This window comes from Barbus barbus (assembly GCF_936440315.1).
Source record: "Barbus barbus genome assembly, chromosome: 23".
Lineage (NCBI taxonomy): Eukaryota > Metazoa > Chordata > Actinopteri > Cypriniformes > Cyprinidae > Barbus > Barbus barbus.
Window position 1 is genome coordinate 21,891,435 of NC_136751.1, and position 24,599 is coordinate 21,916,033.

At 36.3% G+C, this 24,599-nt stretch overlaps 3 protein-coding genes and 1 pseudogene across 4 annotated transcripts in view; 1 reads left to right on the forward strand and 3 right to left on the reverse strand.

The window, feature by feature from the left end:
• Positions 1-181: 181 nt before the first annotated feature.
• LOC306843185 (cathepsin D) lies at positions 182-5,507 on the reverse strand. The gene is made up of 9 exons (XM_079374492.1): positions 5,291-5,507; positions 4,438-4,594; positions 3,391-3,514; positions 2,555-2,673; positions 2,280-2,479; positions 2,016-2,138; positions 1,351-1,495; positions 982-1,080; positions 182-732 (listed from the first exon to the last, which is right to left on the reverse strand). Exons 1-9 carry the CDS (start codon positions 5,350-5,352, stop codon positions 571-573), a joined length of 1,191 nt encoding a protein of 396 aa, XP_079230618.1. The 5' UTR covers positions 5,353-5,507; the 3' UTR covers positions 182-570.
• A 1,740-nt stretch (positions 5,508-7,247) lies between these two features.
• LOC306842701 (class E basic helix-loop-helix protein 41-like) lies at positions 7,248-11,710 on the reverse strand. Its single transcript, XM_079373715.1, has 5 exons — positions 11,514-11,710; positions 11,341-11,404; positions 11,112-11,219; positions 10,879-10,990; positions 7,248-10,257 (listed from the first exon to the last, which is right to left on the reverse strand). Exons 1-5 carry the CDS (start codon positions 11,573-11,575, stop codon positions 9,341-9,343), a joined length of 1,263 nt encoding a protein of 420 aa, XP_079229841.1. The 5' UTR covers positions 11,576-11,710; the 3' UTR covers positions 7,248-9,340.
• A 1,610-nt stretch (positions 11,711-13,320) lies between these two features.
• Positions 13,321-19,438, forward strand: LOC306842772 (sarcospan-like). The gene is made up of 3 exons (XM_079373833.1): positions 13,321-13,750; positions 16,927-17,013; positions 18,522-19,438. Exons 1-3 carry the CDS (start codon positions 13,496-13,498, stop codon positions 18,879-18,881), a joined length of 702 nt encoding a protein of 233 aa, XP_079229959.1. The 5' UTR covers positions 13,321-13,495; the 3' UTR covers positions 18,882-19,438.
• Positions 19,439-24,317: 4,879 nt separating this feature from the next.
• The window catches only part of LOC306843023 (inositol 1,4,5-trisphosphate-gated calcium channel ITPR2-like), a 92,585-nt pseudogene continuing 92,303 nt past the window's right edge, over positions 24,318-24,599 (reverse strand). The window contains exon 55 of the transcript in view: positions 24,318-24,401. The product of the transcript in view is annotated as an inositol 1,4,5-trisphosphate-gated calcium channel ITPR2-like (transcript). The remainder of the gene's footprint in view (positions 24,402-24,599) is intronic.

Here is a 24,599-nt window from a genome sequence, read left to right on the forward strand (position 1 = left end):
TATATATATATATATATATATATATATATACACTGCCCTCCAAAATAAACACCCCTGGCAAAGTGTGGTTTTGGACGATATCAGCATAAATCCTTATAATTTTTTGGTGCAAATACATTAAAGTAACTTGACATTATCATTGAAGACCAGCAATAAAACATAATGGGTTTAACAACATAGGTGGGTTTAAAACCTTTATTGTCCATATTGTCAATTCTGATTTGTTCAGTCATTGGAAGGTCATTTTCAACAAAAATCTTAAAACGGGTAGTGTCTAAAATCAATGACATGACAATTATAAAATAAGTGTTAAAACCTTGTGTTACAATCACATATTCAAATAAGCCTCTGCTAAAAACCAAATGAGTGTAACTTGTCATCTTTTTGACTTTTCCCTGAATCAAATCATCTCCACATGCATCTTTAAAACAAAAACATTTGAAAGCTAAAAGCAGTGCAAACAACAATCATACCGCTATAGTATAATTTAAGTAGAGATGATGTTGACAGATTCCAAGATTTCTTATCACTCTCATGACACACCTTAAGTGTTAAGGTCTACAGTTGAGCTTATACTGACTTAGCAAAGCCTACTCGGTTATTCTCCCGATCAAACACAGTGTAGTACTGCCCAATGAACACATCACCCAGAATCCACAGGGGTCCAGCGGGGGGTGGGATATCCAGGCCCATGAATCCACTCAGACAGATATCCTTTCCTCCCTGGCTTTCCTGTAAACACATACAAACAAACAGAGAGAGATACCATCTTCAGAATGTTGTTGTGATTAGCCAAAATCCCTTCAGTGTTTTGCCTTCCCAATACTGGCTAGCTGCATGCAATTTACAAGAAAATAAAATTCCAGGTACATGTTGTTTTTTTTTTTTATATTCTGACTCATGCATGACCTTTTCGCAAACAACACCTCGATTTCAGAATTCTGCTGATGCAAAGTGCTGGATCAAAACAACAGGACTGACCTTAAGTATGTACTGTTCTCCAGTCAGTGAGTAAGTCTTTCCACCCAGGACGAATGAGATGGTGGGGAGTGTGGGCACTTTCTTACAGTCCACCAAATACTACAGAGAAAACATGTTTAATTAGAGAACATTATCAAAACATACATTTCAATAAATAAGCTGCCATTAATAACAACACACCAAGAATGCATACTTTGTTGACCAGTCTATATAAGTAAATAAATAAATAAAGAGTTCATTTTAAGGTCAGTAAAATCGATTTAAAGAAATTATATTTTATATTTTATTTGGATTTCACATTAATAGATATCTATTTAGGTCACAATGCTTCAGTGACAATAATTATATAAACGTTTAAAGTTGCAGTACCTCTCCCTGGATCAGAGGGATTGCTCCAATAGCCTTCTGCAGGGCTTTGATTTCAGCAGCTGGGCCGGTGATCAGAGACGTTCCAGTGTCCACGATGGCTTCACATCCTCCTTTACACAGTGTCAACTCACTGCCGATGCTCATGCTACACAAACAATCACACAGCACCGTCAACACTAGATTATTGTTACAGGGATCTTCTGCATTGGTGGTTCAGTGGTAAGATTCTTGCCTCTCACATGACAGACCAGCATATTACATAATGTGTTACATATGCATGCATTCCATTTTTCAGATTAAATGAACATACACTGTTTCAAAGGCACTGCAATTTTTGTGTGAAAAAATTTATGTTGCTTTTACAAGCCGTTAGATCTTAAGTTAGCAACAGATACAGCTTTCATGTTTGATCTATTAACTAAAAATCTTAAACCGAACAGAGCATCAAAAACCACAAAAAAAAAAAAAAAAAAAAAAAAAGTTGTCACTTATGCATTTAAGTAAAATAGTATTGCATAATAGAAAGGCTGAAACAGTGGTTAATCATTTTAAATGAGATACTTTCTTGCCTAAATTAAACCCGTTTCCTACCTTTGATTTCTAAACATTTGTATAAATAAGATGACCACTGCATTACACAGTACAAGGACACAACATTATCTCACCCATCCATGTGAATCTGCCAATAGGCCTGTCTGCTGATGGCCACGTAGTTAAAGTCTCCAGTGTAATATTTAGGGTCTGTGCCCCCAAGGAGCAACTCACCACCAGGTTGGGTGTCAGGGTTTCTGTCGGACAAATAAAACAGGGTCATCCACAACAATCAGGCCTGAATGTTACAACTGCATGTTTGTGATAAACTGTCATGTAATTATTTATTTCATAAAATCCTGAGACAGATGAAAAACGCCTAAATAAAATGTATGTACCTGTTCAGATAGAAAGAGAAAATATTTTTCTCCACTTTCTTCTGGCTCATCATCATGTCAAAAACAGGAGGAACCCCATCCACGGAGATGCGAGGATAAGCCATGCCAAGAATCCCATCAAACTTGGCTGCAATGAAGGCCACTCCTGGCTGTTTGAGAGCTTCTCCAAATATCTGCTTCTCAACCACAATATCCCCAATCTAAAAGAGAAGTAACAGATTGGTTTCTTTCACCATTTAAGGTGACAAGTCTTTTTTTTTTTCGTTACTTCCTACCGTGCATGTGTCCTGACTGAGATAACCAGACAAGCTTCCGGAACCATACTGTATGGAAAATTCAGTCCCGTTCTTCACATAGGTGCTTGACTTGCCCCCATTGTACTTGTGATGAAGCACTACAGGGTTTAAAAAAAATTAATTAATTAAAAGTATGTATCATGCTGATATAACTACTGTACGTAACATTCAAAGAGCAATTATTAACCTTATTTTACATGCCAGGGCCTTTATCCTCTAACAGAACAACAGAACTTAATTTAATATTGTTTTAAATCTAAATTTGTGTTGAAATGTTTTCAGTTATATATAAAGTTGAGGCACTCAGGCTGTTTTTTTTTTTTTTTTTGTGGTAAAAATTCATTTCTAAAGAGTGTTCGGTAGAAAGTACACTACATATTTGACTAAACATACAGAAATAACCAATTATTTACAGCAAATAAAGCACTTTGTCACTGAGGCAAGACTCTTTAACTGCAAGAGTTAAATGCACCTAACTAGTCTGAAAGGGTGAGATATAGTCCCTGACAGGTTCTTGTTCAGATTACAGGAACAAACATGCACCCGGTTCACTGCAAACAGCCCACAAACACAGTTGAGCAACATTTCGCCTTTCCTCATCTTGTTTTATGAAGAATTCATTTTGAAGTATTTTCATGAAGTAAATCATGGTCTAATGCCAATAAACGATAAAAATGTGTTTTTGTATTTTTGATTATTTATTGGCACTAGACCATGATTAACTTGATATAAATAAATACTTCAAAATGAAATTGTGTGCATTTACAGTTAATAATTCAAAAGATCTTAGATGCCTAGGCTCTCTGTGGACTTACAGCAGGCAATGTCAGTCAGGGAACAGTGGACCGAGGGCACCCACAGGTTGGAGGATCCTGTGTCAAACACCACAGTGAAGGTTTGGACAGGAGTGCCAAGACCGATCTCGCCATAGTACTGAGCCTGTAAACAAAAACCCTCGAATCATTCAAAATTCAGCACCATAACTGTCTAAAACTATTTCTCACAAGTTTAGAAATACTAGGTCTTCAGAAAAATAAAAATAAAAATCTTATGTCTACAAAATATTGCCTGTTATGAAGATTTTGGTTTCACTGTGAACTCAATCTCAGAATTGTTTATATTATTAATTTTTTTGTAACATTAATTGACTTCAAAAGATTAAAAAAGAATAAGACATCCTTTTCTTGAATCATAATGTAGCTATATCATGCAAAAATTAATAAGATCTTTCAACCCAAAGAACTTGCATCAATTACTTAAGCTTGTTTACAAAATTATATCTGGTAATAATATCAGCTGCTTATTGGCAAAGAGGATTGTTGTGGCCTGCTGTGGTAGAGTCATTGTTAGAGAAGCATGACAAACAATCTCATGATCAGCTGTCTGACACAGTCAAACACACCATCAGCTGTCCATTACAGCTTATGACAGGAAACGAACAAGCACCTTTTTTTTGCTGAATAACGACAGAACAGGTTTCAAGTTCACTTTTTCCTACTTGCCGACATAGTGGAATTTATTAATCATATGACATGATTTAGAAAAAGGATTGTAGGTTAAACTATAACAACTGCTTGTCCTCATTTTTGAAACTTCCTGGATGTACAGCTTTGTGTAATCTCAGCGGTCTAAAAGAGCACAAACATTCACATGATGCCTCTGACAACAAATGATCTGATTTACTATACTACCATGCTCAAATTAGAGATCTTCTGAGGAAAATAAAATTATCTGGCAACCAGTGATGTTTGGTATATGATTAGAGGTAATTTACTGTAATTCAATGTGCAAGATAATGTGGATTAAAAACCATAAACCACGTTCACCCTACACAGGAAATTACATTTACATCCAATACTCACATCAAGGTAGTTCTTCAGGGTTTCTGGAGTAGGCCCATTACTTGCCGGGAAGCCCAGGTTGTATTTCAAGGATGCAGAACTGGCCACAAGCTCCTCTACAGCTCTGCCAGAGTCACTCAGTGTCCGTCTGATGGAACGAAACTTCTGTAGAGGAATCCTGGAAAGAAACAGATTATACATATATTATATTAACAGATAATTAAACACTCTTTGCATGTATATGACAAGATGTGATGCAGTAAAATCTGCCGTTTTGGACTTTGATAGGGTGGTCAACTTCAAGACAGACAAATCAGGTCAGTTTCTAACATTCAAAACAAGCCAGAACGAAACAAGGGCTTCCACAATAAGGACTAAGATCAAGTGATTAATGACCTTGTGTAACTGATACATTATCCACGTGTTTTGGTGAGATCTATCAGCTTAAGTGCACTAAACTGGATTTCTATAGGTTGAATTTGAAAGGGCCTGATCTATAAACAGCTTTTAGTTTCTGCTGAGTCACAAACGATCAGTCTCTTTGTCTAGTTTGAGACCTACAACAACCTCTGGGTGCTTATAATCGTTCACAGAAGGGCTGTGTCTCAAAACCTGCTAAGCTGCCTAACGTTACCTAGACAGCGTTTTCATAAGTTTAAAAATATATAACGTTAACGGTAGAAAACGCACTTTTAAAAGACAACTATTGTTTGTTTAAATTGCTGGATAAATTTATATTAAAACAGTCTAGACTACAATATATACGTTAACCCACTTGAAAGATCACACTGTGTGGTTTAGCTGCAATGATCGGATTGTGTCGCCGTTGTTGTTGTTGTTGTTGTTGTTGTTAATTTTGTTTGTTCGACCTTACCGTACAATCGCGTCGGACGTCCAGAAAAAGGCAGCAGCTAGCAGCAGACAAGCGATTCTCATGTTGGCGAGCTGTCAGGACCTGTTAACGCATCTGAGGAGTAGTGTTGATAGTGTTGTTTGTCAGCTGATATGTAGGACAAAAAGCTGCAGTCAGCTGACGCGATCGTGCTGCCGAGCAACTTTTGTTCAGAGTCACGTGATGGGCTTTGAAGAACGTCAAGGCTGCGCTGGTTTCTGCGCAATCAGAGGTTGAATAAATGTTCTGAAGAAATGGTCATTAGATAAGGGCGTCAAAAGATTGAATTATTGGTAATTAATCTAATTACTTTGTGTATGTAATAAATGTAATTAAATCAAATTAAACACATTTTTAATTTAAAAGAAATGTGATATATATATATACTATAGCCTAAATATAGGAGCAAATTAAATATCTCAATATAGGCCTATATATATTAATACACATTGCTAAATACATCTAAAATATTTATATATTATACACTTGTCCTGATCATTTTAATTAAATTTAGTTATACCATTTACATATTGCATAGGCTAAAGCTATGCGGGACTAGAAGTAACACTTAAAATAAAAATGAAGGAATAAGTTATCAGTTTTGTAATTAAAAAAAGGAAATAAATGAATCACTTTAGTTAATAGACCTAGCTTATTTAATGTAATTTAATAGCTATTTAGTTTCAAAATTAAATTTAAAATGTTCATCTTAAATTATTTATTATACTACTATTTGTAAAAACATTAAACAGTCAATTTTGAAGGTCAGTTTATTTTCCAATTTAAAGATAATGTATTGCTTTATGTAACTACATTTTATAACATGAATTAAATAAAAAATGTAAATGTCTATTAATTTGTCCATTTAAAAGCAATTTATTTCCATTTTATATATGTATTATTAAACTGATAAATAACAATACATATTGAAATAAAACCCACACAGACATAAACTTGATATTTTATATACGTTTACAGTTGAAAGAGCTATTGAAACAATGTCTAACTATTAACAAATCATAGGATTGAGGACCTTTTGAGCAGTTCACTAAAATGCTAAACCGAGAAATAGTTGTGTGATTTATCAATGTTTCCCTTACATTTACTTACTAAGGACACCACATTTCCTACATCTTATTCTCATCTTATTCCTTCATTCACTCATTCATTCATTCATTCATTCATTCAAATGACATGTGACTTTGCCATTTTAGCACTAGATGTCAGTGTAACCTCGATAATGTTCTCACTGCAGTCTGAGAATGTGACGAGGGACTGTCCTGATAGCAGAATCTACAAATTCGCAAGAGTTTGTGTTCTTTAACATGCACAGCATAACTGAATGCTGAAATATAAAACCAAATGGCCCATTATCACTTTTCACGTCCCCAACATGGGTGTCCTGAAGTAACTATGTAGCACTCTTTCCAGTTAATTGCTACAACTGGAATAACACTGTTAATCACAACCCAGTCTATTACATAAGACACACTGTGTGTTAAATCTATAGCTAAATGTTTACATTAGCATTTAGTAGCTGAGTCCTTGCTGTTGGGTTAAACTATTTATTTCCTACAAGCTATGATTTACAAACACCTACTTTATGAGCAATCATGCTTATTTTACAAATAAGCATTCGGATTAATATCCATGGATAATCTCATGTCAGTTGATTTTCAAATTTACTAATTTGACTAAAAAACACCAACATCAAAACATAAACAAGCTCATTAAATGTATAAAATGTAATTTAGTAGTTTTTTTTTGGGGGGGGGGGGGGGGGGGGGGGGCTATCAAGTCTTAATTTTATTGACATTTTGATTAATGACAGTAAACAAATAATAAATTGCCACAGTTTAACTCATCACAGGATACTTATAAATATTTATTGATCCAAATGTTATGGATGACTCCTTAGAAGTATTCATAGAGACTGTTTCAGAGTAACTGTTTTTTATTTTTCCTAGCTGCCTTTGTTAATAGTTCATTATGCATAAAATCTGTTGGGCAGTTCACATTGAAAATAACACTGTAATGGACCGAGTGTCATATGCATACTTTGACCTGTAATGAAGTCTGAATGATTCTATCAGTCTGTTTAAGTGTTTTACTGTGTACTGTATAACTATCATGTGCATTTGGGTGCTGAAATGAATGAGGGGGGTGATAGCATTTTGTTCACATGAGCTTATGTTTATTTGACAACTGAGCTGCATAATTTCAAACAGCAAATGTGTAAAGCATTAAGGAAATGTGCAGCAGTCGCTCAGTTTATCCTTTAAAAAATCCATAGATTTCTTCTACAACATGAACATTAAACATACAGCATATTCACAAACTATATACATCCACATGCCACTTTTTAGGCAAATGACAGTTGAGGCAAAGACACTATAGGGCCTATGAAATGTGTTACAATGCAGAAATAAATGGCAGCTGGTACATCACTTTTCCTATGCATTCATAAACCCAGGTCTAAAAAATAAGCACATTCAATAAAACCTCCATGATCTACTGATTGTTAAGATCTATCCAATCTAAAAGGTCCGTTTACATGTTTATTCATGTCTTGTTTTACAGTGCTCCACAACATTTGTACAATACACAGCATGACCCAAACGTATTTAGCTTTTAGAGGTCATGAATGGTGACAATATTTCAGAAAAGGCAAAACACATTTGATATAATCACATCTCTTTTAAGGTTTTACCTTACATACTTTTCAACAGCTGTCTCAGACTAAAATGAGCCAGCTCACATGTTTGAATATACCAGCTCAAGAGTATTATGATGTCATACATTTATAGATACATATATTCCAACACTTGCCTTGTATTTAAGGAGATTTCCTTAAGAAAAACATATCATAGTTTCAGTTCAAAGGGCATTGGCTTAAAAACGAAGAGTGAGGATTGTGTTATAGGAAACTGAGAAGGCAAGAAAAAGTGCACTTTACCTCTGGATTAAATAACTACTTTTATCAGAATATATACAGTACAAACTTTTATATCTACCAAAAGAACACAGATTACATTCAATATCAAAGTTCCATAAGGTGCTATTATACCTTGTACATTTTTGCTAGAGGTGACACAGGACAATGATGTCAGATTGTTGGCAAAGCACTCTCAGTGATGACTGACAGGTTCCTGCCATTCTGATCTGGAGTGTTGATTTCCTTCACAAGGGATTCAAACTAATTGTTTGGGAGAGGGAGAGAGAGACGGGGACTGCTGTAACATTACATCTGAGGGTTGTCGCTTACACCATTTGTCCAATTAAAATCGCTCGAAACATTTCGTCACCACCCCTACCAGAGGAGCATCTCTAAGAAATGAGTCCTGGCCCAAACACTACGGTATGTTGAGGTATGTAGGTAACTCTTTCAAGCGCTGAACTTTGAAAAGAGCAAACGACAACCTGAATAGAATAGAAAGTTATATGTATCTGACAAATACTGCAGCAGTCACACCAGCCTGCTTGAGGTCAATATCAAACATTACATCCAAGAGTCCAATGTGACTTCCCAAATCTTTGAAAAGAACGTTCCGCTAGGATAAGCGCCGTTCGTTAGCTTAAAGAAGGTTAATATGTACTGCGCTAAACTAAGTTTCTTCATCAAAAAGGAAAAAAAAAAGACAAATACAACAACGAAAAAAAATCCAGAGCAAAGTCTGAGATTTCACGCATTTTCGGTCAATACTAATATGCCATTGGATGGCGAGACAACAACAACAAAACAAAATTGCCATCAATTGGGTTTTCATTCAAATATCTTAAAGGAATCAGTGCAAAAGGCACTGACTGTTACAATGTCCCCCATTCTCCCCTAAAAAAAGATAAACCAATTTGTTTTGAAATTTTGAGTCCTCGTAATAGTGCTAAAAAAAAACTAAAAAATGAACAGCCTTTGCTTGGAAATCCATAGAAACACTATAGTAAATACACAATAAGACAATAAAATTAGGATAAACAGATAAATAGCAATTTTACAAGCAAACTAGTGTGCACTCAAAGGGCAAAAGATCAGCTTTATGTACCATCATTTTCATTTCTTTGGGGCTGATGAATGGCATCGTTCTCTGAGCCATGATGATCCCCAGACACAGGAGAGGCCAGGACGGCCTCGTTGGACAGGTCACCTTCAGGAGATGGCGGCTCGTCGTCTTTTAAGGATGCTGCATTAAATCCAGAGGTTTTGTCAGTGGGCACATTGGGGAAAGCGATGGCAGCGGCGGCTGCAGCGGAGGCATGCGTGGGAATCCCGGGGTAAAGCCACGGGAACGGGGTGGTCAGCGCAGCCGCTGCTGGATACACCAACTTCTCCAAGTGACTTTTATCAAACAAAGGCATGTACGATGCTGCTGCAGACGGATTTATGAAGTAAAACGGCATGCAAAAGGGAGTCTGTTGTCCACCAACACCCGCCATTCCCATTAAAGAGTTCATTAACGCAACGTCCGGCCGAGTATTGGTGGAATCTGACGCGCCGTTTGCGGACCAGTTCATTTTGGCTTTTTTGGTGACACGTTCATCTCCGAACTCCTGCTTGATCTTAACTCCTTTGGCCGTGTCACATCCTTTCTCGCATTTGCCATCGCCTTTCTCTGCCTCTCCTCCGTATCCACTGTCGGTGTCTGTGTCGTTCTCGTTAAGCTCGAGGTTCTGAGTCCTCTGGATGACAGGGACGCAGTTGGCTTGAGTATCTCTCTGCACGTCCCGCTCTGGAGCGTCGTCGCCTGGCAACGGCCGCTGCAGGATCCCTGCGCTCGGCTGGAACTGTGCGGAAACTTTGTGTAAGTGGTTGATGAGACGCGTGCACATCTGCTCACGCGCCGTCCAGTTCTCCATCTTATTCAGATACTGCAGGACTTCTTTGGCACATGCATGAAAGCCTGAGTGGAACGCATCTAAGTCAGCCTGGAGGGAGGACTTCAACGACCGCTCCCCTGTCATAAAAGAGAGACAAAAGTCCTGTTATAAAAAACTGAAAATTAACAGACAAATAGACATAGCCTAGATAGATAGATAGATAGATAGATAGATAGATAGATAGATAGATAGATAGATAGATAGATAGATAGATAGATAGATAGATAGATATTAAAAATAAATGTAATCAACATATATATGGTGTAGATTTTTTAGATAGGAATATATACAGAAAATAAATAAAACCAAGATATATACATAGATAGATAGATAGATAGATAGATAGATAGATAGATAGATATTAATAATAAACATATGGTGTTGATTTTTTAGACATGAATGTAAAGATAATGAATAGCCTATAAAAAAAAAAAATAAAACCAAGATAGATGAATAAATAGATAGGTAGACAGACAGGCAGATAGTAAATATATTAATGCATGCAACAAAAAAGTGCTCTATAAAACACAACATAGATAAGCAAAACTCATATTTAAAAAAGTATATACATAATTGCAGCTATATGTGCAGCAATTGTAGTTAAAGTGCTGTAATTTAGGCTCCATTTACTGTTTTACTTGATGTGATATTGATGTTTCTCTGATTGCATTGTGTGGGTTGCACATTATGTAATTTACCGTTCTGCAAAGCGATGATCTTCTGGTGCTGTTGCTCTGTGACAGCTGTCAAAGCGTTCAAATGCTTCAGCGTCAACTCGAGAACTACCGCTTTTTCCAAGTGTCCTAGAGTCTGAAAGACAATACGAACATTTATCGGATTTCTCTACTTTCTTGCTTTCCTTATGCTGGTGAGGTAAAATTACAAAACACATTTTAACAAGACCGAACAAAATTCAGTTGACTTAAGTTACCGTAAGCTTCAGATGTTCCGGTAATAAATCTTTCAGCTGCCCAATACATTCATTTATTCGGTCCCTCCTCTTTTTCTCGATCAGTCTGTGTGGTAATTTATATGCGTCCTGCGAATACAATGTATTAGCCGTTGCCAAAATTGGTTAAAGTAATAATTATCACTCGGATTATTAAGACACAAAGTGTAACGTGAACTTGACGGACATCACGGGTCCACAGTTTGCTTACCTTTCCTTCCTCTCTCTTCACTCCTCTTTTGGATTTGCACATGTAGAGAGACGAATATTCAACCCTAAAAAAAGAAATTTGAAAATGCGAATCTAATCATTTCGTCCTCAATCTCACACATTTAAAAAAATAAATAAACGGAACATTTGCGTTAATTAAAAAAAAAAAATTACCCCAAGAAATCCGCGTGATCCAGGAACTGTCTGCCCTGCATTCTCGGTATTCTTTCATCCATAACTTTGTCCCACTTTCTTGCGTGCTTCTTCTACAATCAGGTTTATTAATCCAGTATCAGCGGAGCGGCAGTGCGTTGTGTCCGATCTCGCGCAGCACCTCTGAATGATGATGTGTGTGCGCGCTCGCCTGAGCTGACACTCTCGCGCACTCACTCTGCGCGTGGCGACTACAGCGCAGGCGCGCCTTCACCAGGAACCGCGCGCTGACTCACGTGTAAACTGCACCAGCTCCAGAGTCTGGGAATTAAATGGGCTTGAAAGTTGTCAGTTTATTGCTGAAGAGACGCTGAAAAATAAAACCACAGCATATCGTTCAGACGCGTTAAAATAATTGTTTTTTTTAGCTCTCGATGATAACATCTACACATCTAAATGTGAAATACCTACTTATTATATTATTTACAAGTATTTAATCTAAATGAGGATAGGCTATATCTTTGACATTTATCGCTTTTACATAAAACCAGTTAGAATTATTATAGTCTGAAGTAGGCTACCTATCTTTTTGGCATAAAACAATAAAAACATTGTTTTTTTCCTTTCCAATTTAGGACATCCCTAAAGGTCTGCAAACTAAGTAACCAAGCATTTAGAGACACATTGGCTGAATGCATTTTCAAAATGATGCTTTCATATTATTTATCATGACAAAATAATTCATATCTTTTGGGGAAAACATAATTATGCTTGATGAGAAAATCATAATTATTAATAATATTATAAATTAATATTTAATTATTAGATGCAATCATATTTTATTAGTAATCTCTATAAATATTTGATTGTACCTGCAAAGTGTTTACATTTCCTCAATATATTTTTAAAGACATATTTTTATAATTTGCAAATAGACTGCCTGCTATATTTTAATTGAGATGAACTGTTTCAGTTTTTTTTATACACTATCAACAAACTAAGAAAATATTAATGATAAATATTTTATGACAAATCATTTATTTGCAGCTTTATAATTTTAATTGAAGAACTCTGAAGTTATGTGCAGCATGTTTAGCTTGAACTAACATCTCGATGTACTGAGATTGCTTTGCCTATACATGCCATCTGAAACGAGGTGTGACATAACACAAAAGCACATAGAATATGCTCTCAATATAGTCTGGCTGAAAATAGACCACATTCCGTCAATATCCATCCTTTAGAAGGCTTTAGCAGATGAAACCATTACAAGATTATAAATCAGAGTTTTCCCAGCATATAAAGAAATATGAATCGGGTTTAGGTGAATACAGACATATTCATTATAAGAAACATGCCCTGCATGTAGTTAATGACTCTCCATAATTAACACAAAGTGAAATGAACACGTAGCATATCTGCACTCTCTCATAATATTCATAAGAGATTAACTATAACCCGCTCACATGCCCGCGGGTCACGTAACTTCATCAAAATCATGTGACTGACTCCAGAATGTTATGAATAGATTGCACAGTGTGTTGCAGGAGGCTGGCAGGACTCAAGCACTCGCCCACATGTTTGCCAGAGACAAGAATTGTTTCTTCTCCGTAAGATCCCTGTTTCCTGTTTAGTTTTCAGGGAGACTGGTAGCTGTCGTGTGTTGGAGTCCCCCTTTATGTCTCCCCTCCCCTTTCCAACCCTCCCTCCTTTCCTTCTCCTCTTCTGTGCTCTATATGTGGCTCTTGTGGAATCTGCTCCAAATGTTTTCCATATTAGTTCAGAGTCCTGTCTGATTCCGAAGAGCAGGGATCGCGTAGGGAGAGAAGCCTCCAGTGAGGAGGGAGGGGAAGGGCAGGGCAAGGGAACAGTCCAGCTAAAGAGAGCAAAAGAAACGCCAGGCGAGAAAGAAAAGGAAGGACAAACAGATAGAGGGCGAGTGCAAGAACGTCCAGTCGGCCTCAAAGGAAGATTAAGAATCTCAGCACGAGACGGGAGGAATTATGGGGTTGGGGACGAGTCCGATGGGGTTGGCTGGAGGAGGCAACGCAAACGCTGGCAAGGAGAAGAAGGGACAAGCAGAAACTGGAGGCCCAGTGCTGGAGGGAGCCCAAAAATGTTGTGGCTGCCGCTTTCCTTTGCTGGTCGCTCTGTTACAGCTTCTGCTGGGCGTCGCAGTAGCTGCTGTGGCCTTCCTCATGGTTGCCATTAGCTCCTCTCTGCTGGCCAGGGAGACGCCCCATTGGGCCGGCATCATTGTAAGCTTCCTTTTGCTTCTCCCTCAACTCCCAGCATGCCTTGTTTACTCTTTTGGGGCCATGCATGAGGCCGTCTCATATCAGATCCATTGGCCACATTGCCATACTGTACATAAGCATACATAAACAATGTTCCAGAGAGCATGCATGCATGTCCAAAAATAACATATTGTGAGAACTATGAATACATTTATAAAGAGACTCGTGAGTTTTAACGCTGTTATGAGAATCATCACTGAGGGTGTCATGTTGCAAATCTGGAAAAGGATACAATCTTATATGCTAATCTCAGTGGATTTGGCTTGTTCAGCGGTGATTTTCAAAGTATCCGTGCAAAGTATCTAGTTTCAGAAGCCTGTAGCGAAAAATAGATTTAAAGTTTAAAAACAACACAGGTTCCTTAATTGAAAATACTACTAAAATGCTACAGCTGTATGTTTGTTTGAGAATCACAGGAGAGTTAGATCAAACTGTACCTTTATAAATAGAAAATGAATCTTCAAATGATTCAAAGCCATCCCTCTGTGCAGACATGCATGTCCAGTCATGTAGGCCTTATGACAACAAAAGAGGGCTGAAACATGCATGATGATAACATTGCATGCATCTGTTTTTTTTCTCTGTGTACTTACAGAAATTACATTACTTAACACTTGTTCATTTTAATTTGGAGTTGCCAGCCAAAAAATAACCTCACGTCTTTTAAAAATTGCTTTTGAGTCTCTCGTTATGCTATATTATCACTAAATCTTGAATTCAGTCTTTTTTTTTTCTCTCTCTCAATTTGTACAGGTTTTATATTTTTATTTGGAACTGATTATTCATAGGCCTCATTAATCTGAATTTAATATGCACCTCATTGCCAAAATTTCAACAAATAATGTTTTTGGTTTCCAAAACATAATCATGCAGAAGCTCAGATCAATAGGCCTATGGTCAATCACTTGCAAAAATAATTACAAATACCTGTGTTAATTAAAAGTACACAAGATGATGAAGTGAAAAAGAGAATCTTTGTATAACATTGCTCAACAATCTTGTCCGATATCGATAATACAATATTTTATCTATGTAATAACTTCTTCAAAACCTTTGAACACGATTGTATCAAGCAAACATTCAGGGTTTGTCTCGACAAACCTTTGCAGTATCACTTTACAATAAGGTCCCATTTGTTGTTGCATTAATTAATATCGAGCGATGAGCAATGCATATGGTACAGTATTTAATATTCTTTGCTAATATTAGTTTAGAAAAATACACCTGTTTTTTTGTTTGTTTATTTACTTCATGTTAGTTCAGGTCCATTAAATCATATTAAGAGAATATAATAATTTTTTTTAAAAATATTAACATAAACTTTTAATTTGAATAATGCATAAGTAAATACTGAAATTAACACTATTTTTATTGTTAGTTCATGGTAGCTAAATAATGTTAACAATATAGCCTTTTTTTACAGTGTTACAAATTTGGCTTCCTTTTTAACAATTGCGCTTGAATTTCTTTACATTTTTAATACAGATTGCAATTTTGAATCCTGTTTGCATTCAACAAAATACGAAACACAGTCTCTGTTCAATTCTAAATGCCACACAAACCCAATATAGAACTATGTAAAACATTAGCTATCGTGCCAATAAAACAAAGTTTTATGAGATTTCTATGTCAGATACACACATTTAAATTGGTGGACGCACATATTGGAGCGATAAGGCAGATCAGACACATCTCGGTGTGCTCTGGTATCTCAAGTTCAGGCCTCACGAGACCAGTGCTGCTGTTCCTGGAGGAAAAACGCTGAGGTCACCAAAACTTCTCTGCCTCAGATCCTGGGAAAAACAATCAAATTAGATACCACACGTTAGTCACAAGACTCCAATCACGCTGAGAAAAACAGCAGGGAAAACACAGAGAGAGAGAGAGAAGAAAAAGTGAGATAAAAAGCGTGAAAGATAAAGATATCTCGGAGGGTGGAGGGTCAAGCTATTCAATTTGCAACGGCAGTCAATATATTATCAGATGACAACTCAATGCTGAGTTTCACAATGCTGATTACAATAAGGGTTATGGTTGGCTCATAACAAGCCTGGCAGACGCAGAGAATTTAGGAGGTCTGCTGCACTGCAAATGAGATTAGAGCTACCCAGTACACTGGTATGTGTTCATGACAACAATGGCAACATTTTGCAACAACAGACTCTGGGATGATCAACCTCCAATCGGCCTATTAAACTGGATTAGCATGTATGATTAGTTTATATATTGTACATTTAGGGTCTTAAAAAAAAAAAGTTGAGCAAGTTTAAGGCAACCAGCTCCAGCAGATTTTTGAGATTGCTTTTCTTTTTTTCTTTTTTTCACAGTCTATAGATTGCTCCAGGGACTCCATATTTTGTAGGCCAAAACTTTAAAGTTAGCATTTTAGCACTTCTGGTTCCATCGTCCTGAAAGAAAAAATTTTTTAAATGTTTTTTTAGTTAAATCCCTGAAATAAGGTCTGTTCCTATTGAAAAAAACAGAACATGCTGGTTAGGTATGTGTTTTGAAGCATGGCAGCTGAAATGAGCTGGTTTAAACTTGTACTTATAAACTGGTTATGAGCTGGTTTAAACTGGTCATGTGCTGGTGCTAAACTGGTCCTAAGCAACTAGCTCCTGCTCAGGATCAGCTTAAACCAGCTGCCATGCCAACAGGGATGGTTAATACAAGCTCAAGATATTTTCATGTTTTATTCTACGACATAAAATACTTTAGTAATTCCCCCTTGTGGTTTTTAAAGTTTTAATTTCTGAAAAAGGCATTTGCTAACTCTTCAGAAAATGTTTTTTAAATAAAGACTGAAAGAGTTGTCCGATGTTTAGAGATGGTGACATAAAGTCATGTGATTGTGATGTAATTTGTTTAAAGCCAACATTTGGCTTTTTACTTCTTGCGATTGTATTTTGACTTCTAACATTGCGTTCATTTGTGAAGGTTATCATGATGAACAAAACGTGTGAGAATAATAAATGTTTGTCACAGAGCTAATTTTCAGCAATAATCCAAAAGCCAGTGCGCAAATCCTATTGGGCTTTTGTTGAGGGAACCAGGGTGATGCTAATTTCCGTGTTGGCCTACAACAAAATGTCATCACTGTGGTACTCTGTAAAAATACTCTATGTTGTGTTTTGCAGATGATTTTGGTGTCACTGCTGGGATTCATCCTCTTCTGCATCACCAGAGTGCCTGATGAGAGAGCATCAGCTCAGTTTATTGTAAAGGTAAAAAATAAATGCAGTTTTTGGATGAACTGAGATTTATAATTGCACCTCATATGTAAATGCTTTTAAAACACGTAGAGTTGCAACTTAGCTCTGAGAGCATGGGAATGTAGTAGGTAGCAGCAACAGGCCTAGAATTATACAATTCTTTTGCATTTTAAAGAAATGATTCATCCAGAAATCAAAATTATGGCACCATATAATGATCATTTTCTCAGTCCATGTCATTCCAACCCACTATTATTATATAGCCTACGTGAAACACACAAGGATATGAATGTCCATGCAGCTCTTTTTTCCATTCATCAGAAGTGAAAAGTGATTTAAATGTCTCCAAAAAAGCATCATTATAGTATAATAATAGTAGGCCATATTACTCATACATCAATATTCCAAGTCTTCTGAATGAATTAACAATGTTCTTTTGAGTTGTTTTCAACGAATCAGTTGAAGTGGTTCACAAAACTGCTCTAACTGTTTTTTCCTCACAATTTGATTTTGGTGGCTCTCCAACAACTCACCTTCTCACTGAACTGAGATGAGGTCCGAATCCAGATAGAAACACGTGCATCTGCAAGATGTCTGTTAAAGAGCGCTTCATCTAGAAAGCATCTGCTGTGTACAAACATCTGATAAACGTCTTTAAAATATCAGTTGTACATACATTCTAAATCATAAACTTCTTAAAGACATTCTATAAGTGTGTATTTAACGTCTGACAGGAAACGTTCTATAGACGTATTGCAGATGAGGAAACGTCTCTGAGATGTACGTGTGCTATCACGGAACGAGTGAGCTGATAATAAGAGTGAAACGGCAATTTGATTTTATGTTGATTTAGATTCCAAATACATTTTTTTGGACACAGGTTTACAACTTAAGCTGAATCATGACTTGATTTTAAAAAAATGCCAAATGGGGTGGTTTAATGCAAGTATGGCTATGTACGAAATCGCATGCTCTCTGAGTAGGTATACTTATTTTGAAAGTAGTTACTTTGTGACCATATAAAAAAAAAAAACAAGCTCTGTATGAATGAGCATGAATGTCTTGAGTATAAATGAAAATCTGGACATACTACATCTGTCATTTTATCATTGTCATGTGACCCACATTGTCAGTTGTGGTTCTTCATTGCCATTCACAAAAACTTTTTGCCTTTTTTGGAGCTTTACGTTTAAAATCACTATCATTGTTATTGTATGGTGAATGTTCTGGCTATATCTCCCATTTCATTTCACATAAAGAAAGTAATACTAGGTCTGTATGGTGTGAGTGTGCTAATGACAAAATCCAAATTTTCAGGTCATCTGTTTCTGTAATTAGGCATATTTTTAATATTTAATGGCCAATTCACATTGGCAGTAACATTCCTGAGTCATCAAGTCAGAACATTGAGCTGGTTTTAAATGAACAAGAATAGGCATTTTAGTCTATTTAAATCTGATTTCCAGCACCTTGCCTTAATCATCACAAATGACTGTAACTGCTCTCTCACTTCTGCCCAGCTCCTGTACTTCTTCCTGTGCACGATGGGGCTGGTCATTTCCGCAGTGGTCATCGCCTTCCAGTGCTACCATTACACCCTGACTAACAGTTACAGCTGTAAGGAAATGGGGGAGTATTGTATGTGCACCCTGGACCCTGAGGATCCCATCGCCCGCACTTTCTCCTACAGTGGTGTGACAGACTGCAGTGCCATCGTAAGCACTCTACCCATGTATTACCTCCTGCAGATGGTGCTGAACCTGGCTCAGGCTATCGTCTGCCTGGTGGGGGCCTTCCTCATATGGAAGCACAGGTACCAGGTGTTTTTCGCTGGGCTACAGACAGGATCTCCTTCTGTCCAGAATTGGCAGAACGTTTAGGGCACAGAGAGATTTCTCTGGAGAAGTAAACATGTGGAGTGTGGGAGTGTTTGTGCCTTTAGGGAAGAAACTGTTTGCTGCAATATCTGCACCACTGGGAGTTTTATGCCATGTGAACTTTTATCAAAGCGGCTGAATGAGTCTGTGTTTGTATTGCCATATTATAATATTTTGGAAAGTTTTATGCAATCTAGAGTTATTGTATTTTTCTACATTGGCTGTTTGAAAATTTCGGCTTGTCGAGGTTAACTGTTTATTTTTACCACTGCCAAGGAGAGTATTTTTATCTATAAAACCAGTAAGTGACGCAAAACGAGACCTGATATTTTAGGAAACTGAGTGACACAATCTGTTTTTGTGGTTGTTATCGTTTTGGTAATGGCATGCCTAAAAATTCCTTTAATTGCCAGTATTAAATTTTGCTTAGTCAAAAAAACCAAAACACCTTAAAATACAATTATTCACACATTGACCTTTTTCTAACTTCAGGTGCATTCATTGCTTCTGAGACAAAATTCCTGGTTGTTCAATTACTGTTGGGATTATTAAAATATTTTAAAAATTATGTAAAATATAATGCATTAAATTAGATTTCATATTTGCATTTTTTATTATGCGAAACAATATATATTGTTGAATGCATATAGGATATAAATATATATATATATATAGATATAGATAGATAGATTAGATGTATACACGCACACACATACAGAATTTTAAGAAATTAAAATATAGTATAAAAAAGGAAATTATTGGTTTCTAACTGTTAGACTTACAAATCTGATTTTATTTATAACTTCTAGTTTATTAATAAGCCATATTAAACACTCATGGGAATACACACAGAAGCAACAATCTTTAACATTTCTTACATTAGAAACATGATTTCTACAATATAACATATCAATGAATTGACTAAAGTACTGCTTTATCTTAAGAACTGTCTAGAGCACTTAAAAAACAAAAGTAGTGTGTACACAGCAGTCAGAAATAATAGGTGTGTGCAGTGATGAGGCTGGACGGGCTTGTGGACTGAAGTCACAGTTCATACAGCCAGTGAACAGCAGTCAGTCAGGAATTGGGGGGATTCAAAGGGGTACTTTGACAAACAGCAGGTCACTGCATCCAGATTCATGTAATCTAAGAAGGGCAAATGGCCTTTAACCTTTTTATTTTTATTTTACATAGGTCTATTGCATATTTGAAATTTGTGGTGAGGTGAAAATTGAGCGAATGTAAAGCCTGACAATCAAACCAAAAATCTCTGTTTGTTATTATTAAGTCCTTGTCAATGAAGCTTGTAAACCAAATTAAAACAACTGAGTGATTTGAGCACTGCCAACAGGAAGAGAGCTGTCTGAGGTGTTAAAAGAGTCTGTTGCTTTAAAGAGACCTTCAGTCTGGTGTTTGGAAGAGATGCAACAGGATGCTTCAGCACAGAAAAAAAAAACCACCCATACATGTAAGCTTTGTATGACTCATCTTTCCTTTGAGCTGATTTCTAATAAAAGGCATTTACATAACCCTCTCTCCTTCATCATTCAATTGCATATCTTTTAAATTTTTATACTTATGTGTTTCTCTCATGTTGTCAAGCAAACAGAAATATGCCATCTTTGGATCCATAATGATGTGAATGGGTAACACTTTAGAATAAGGTTCCATTTATTAACATTAGTTAACAACATTAGTAAACATGAATTAAGAATGAACAATACTTCTACAGCATTTATTAATCTTAGTTAATGTTAATTTCAGCATTTACTGATGCATTATTAAATTCACAAGTTGTGTTTGTTAACATTAATGTAGTGTGAACTAACATGAGTAAACAATGAACAACTGTTTTGTTCATTTTTATAGTTTATTGTATGTGAATAATCCTGTAAAGTAATGTTCAAAAGTTCAAAAGTTTGGCTTTATCAAAAACACAGTAAAAACTTTAAAAGAACAGTTCTCTATATAGGCTGTTTTAAAATGTAATTTATTCCTCTAAAGGAAAAGCTGAATTTTCAGCATCATTACTCCAGTCTTCAGTGTCACATGATCCTTCAGAAATCATTCTAATATGCTGATTTTGTCTTATTATTATCAGTATTAAAAATAGTTTCACTAAGCATGATATTTTTTTCTGAATTCTTTGATTAATAAAATGTTCAGAAGAACAGCTTTTATTATCAAATCTTTACAGTCACTTTTGATCAAGTTAATGCATCACTGCTGAATAAAAGTATTAATTTCTTTAAAAAAAAAAGAGAAAAGAACGGTGTTTGTGAATCTGTAATGTGAATAGTGACCATGGGCTGAAGCCCATACAGGGGACAAAAAAATAAATCAATCATCAAACTTGGTTTTGTAATTTTTTAACTTGACAGATATGGTCACTATTTTCTTTCACTGTATGGAAAAGAGCAGCGTGAACATTTTGATAAACATCTTTTGCATTCCACAGCATAATGTCAAAGGGGTTTGTAATTTCATCAGGATACATAAATGGCATAATCAAAATGTTTTGGGAGGACTACTCCTGTAACAGAACCATATTCTTGCAGATCTCCTCCGTCTCTGCAGCAGAACTTCAGCGAGTCACTCCGTACACTATTAATTTAAGCAGGAACGCTGAGTCAAATGAAAAATCCCCCTTGATTTGCAGTGCTTTTAAGAAAGAGTGCAGCAGGGCCGATCTCTCGCTGCTCTGATACGAGCTCATGTGACAGATCTCATCTGCTCTCCGACCAACCAGCATGACAACAACACGTACAATCACATGCAGACCCATCACATGCAAAAAGAAAGAAGGGAGGGTGGTATATTTAGATTAATGAGTGTGTTTATGCAGGATGTTGTTCACTCTCTTGCATTAATAACTGCACACCTGCATGACTGACCTGTGAGAACGACTGTGCGTGGATCAAATCTTATTATCAGCAAATATTTTTTAAAGATTTATTTTTGCCATTTTTTTGTGATAGGGCAGTTCGATGACAGGAAGCGACGTGGAAGGTAGAGAGTGGGATGGAATGGGAAAAGGACTGTGAGCTGGGACCAGTGTTTGTCTGCGGTTTTCCTGCGGAACTGGGCTAATTTAACAATGTTACCGCGGGTTGTTTTTCATTTCATCTGGTTTAAGTGATCCCAATAATGTGATATTTAGCCCCTAAAATGCAAATTTTACCAGCAGAACCTCGCCAAGTACATGTATTTTACCCCTGTGATTGGGATAGTTTTGAGTAGAAATTGGGAAGGTTTTGTTGTGAAAACCTGGCAACCCTGGCTGGGACTCGAACTCGGGACGCGCAAAGCCCAAATGTCCACGCCAAACCAGTTTAAATATCGACATGCACACTGAGGGAAAACTGAATTTATATGTAGTATAAATGACATGATAAACTATTGAATAACTGCTATTGACCTTATTCTTCAGCGAAACAAGCACTTCACCATCTTTAGAATATTGTATTTAAACCATATTCATGGTTTAGGCATCACTGCCTAAAGTGGATTTATGTAGAGTTAAGTTATCGTGAGCACTGTAAAGTTTAAAGAAAATGTCTTAACAAATGTCAGTAGACCAGTAAGATTTTAAAACGTGCGGTTCATTCATAAATCCGTGAGATCACTGTGGAAATAGGCTACAAACGGAAGACAACAAGCACAGAGCTAAAAAGGGGCGGGGCTACATAAGGTCAATATCCATGACATTTGTTTCTATTTAATTGCTCCTGTTTCATGTTGGAAAGACGTGCCTGTCGACAGATGAGCGATCAGTTAGTGAAGAGTGGCGGTTATCCAACTAACTGTCTTCTGCCTGATGGAGCATTCCAGACGTGCTGGACTTTCCCCTGCTTAGTGACAGCTGTGGGCTATAATGGAGCCGTCAGGGGCTAATTTTAACTCGTGCCAGAGTGAAGTCATGAGCAGACGTGAGTCTTTGCACTCTCAAGTAACTAGGCAGAATCCTGTACCCGAAAAACACCAGAGCACCATAGGTTAAAGAAACAGTTCACCCAAAATAAAATTGGCTGAAAATGTATACACCCTTTGTTTCTTCATCAGAATAGATTTGGAGAAATTTAGCATTACATCACTTGCTGACCAATGGATCCTCTGCAGTGAATGGGTCCCAACAGCTGATAAAAACATCACAACAATCCACTGGCCAGACTTCAGTCCATCGATTAACGTCTTGTGAAATGAAAAGCTAAGTGTTGGTCATCTCTCTGAATCAGTTTAAATGCCTTAACGATGGCGAGCAAGTGATGTCATGCAAACTTTTAAATGAATCTACATCTCGGATGGCCTCAGGGTGAGTAAATTTTCATTTTTGGGTGAACTATTCCAGATATTTTATTTAATGGAAATAATTATCAGCATCATACAAATTAGACTTGACTTCTTCAAACATTTAGTTTAACCTCTCTTTGATGTACAAGTTTATAGATTTACATATTTAGAAGAATAAAGAGTTAGAATTAGAATAAAAATATTCTAATAATATTACATTTTTTTATCTTTTATTGTTATATAGTCAATATATTTATCTTATATTTAATTGTGCCAATTTAAAGCTACAAAAAAAAATCATTGCTATATTTGTTTTAAAAATAAAAGAAGGAACTATTCTAAAAATACTGTCACAGGCTCAAGTTCAGGTTACTCTCCTGAACAGTGGTCTTCCACTGGTGGGTCACGACTCATAAATAGGTCATAGGTCTGTTGGATGGGCTTACAGATACCATTATAATATTAGAAAAAAAAATTGTAATATCAAATTGCCATTGTAATACCAAATATAAATTCTTTATTATTTTCAGTACAACTTTATATAAGGCAAGCACAAATATGCTAGACACATCTCCAACATAAAATACACAATAAAAATGATCATCATTTAAGAGTTAAGACTAGCGTTTAGGTCAGTCACATGACTGTCTGATTATGAGATGATAGTATTTCCAAGTCTTATATCTTTCATTAAAGTAATAGTGAAATTGAATTATAAAAAAAATATTAAATTGTTTGAAGGCACTTTATCTCTCCAGTTATTCCAGTACAGACTAAAGTCCACATTGAATTACAGCAATACTCCAGTTATGGACAGGACAATTAAAATGTGAGGCAGTTAATACCTGACGCTTTAAAAAAAAAAAATCATACAACCCTTCCAAAGACTGTCTGAGTCATGTGATGTGAACTCTCATACACACAGGGTTCATGATTTTCCAAACAAACACACTCTGTATATTTCCAAACGTCCTCCGTCTATAAGATCTAAATGGGAAAACACTTACAAAACGACGATCAAGTCTGTTGGATCTAACAGGACAACTGTCATGATGTAAAGTGTGATATCACCATAAGTGTAGTGTTGTTCATGCTGTGAACATCAGCAGCTGTGTGTCAGTGTGTGTAGAGAAGTACGATGAGTAGTCCTCAGTGTGCAGGGGGGATATGACGGTTTATCTGTGATGGTCCCAGGAAGCCAATTCTCTGTTTATTCTTCCTTTCCTCTGTCATCTGTACATGTGCAGAAAAACACACACATAAAACAGGGAAACCAATTCAGTTTTATCAAATTACAGCATAAATAAAATTATCCCACAAGGCTATCAGCTCCAAAAAAATTAATTACTTAATTAATTAATAATAATATATAAAAGTAATTTTAACAGTAAAAGACTGTAAAATGCTGCTAACTGCCAAAACTGTTAATTG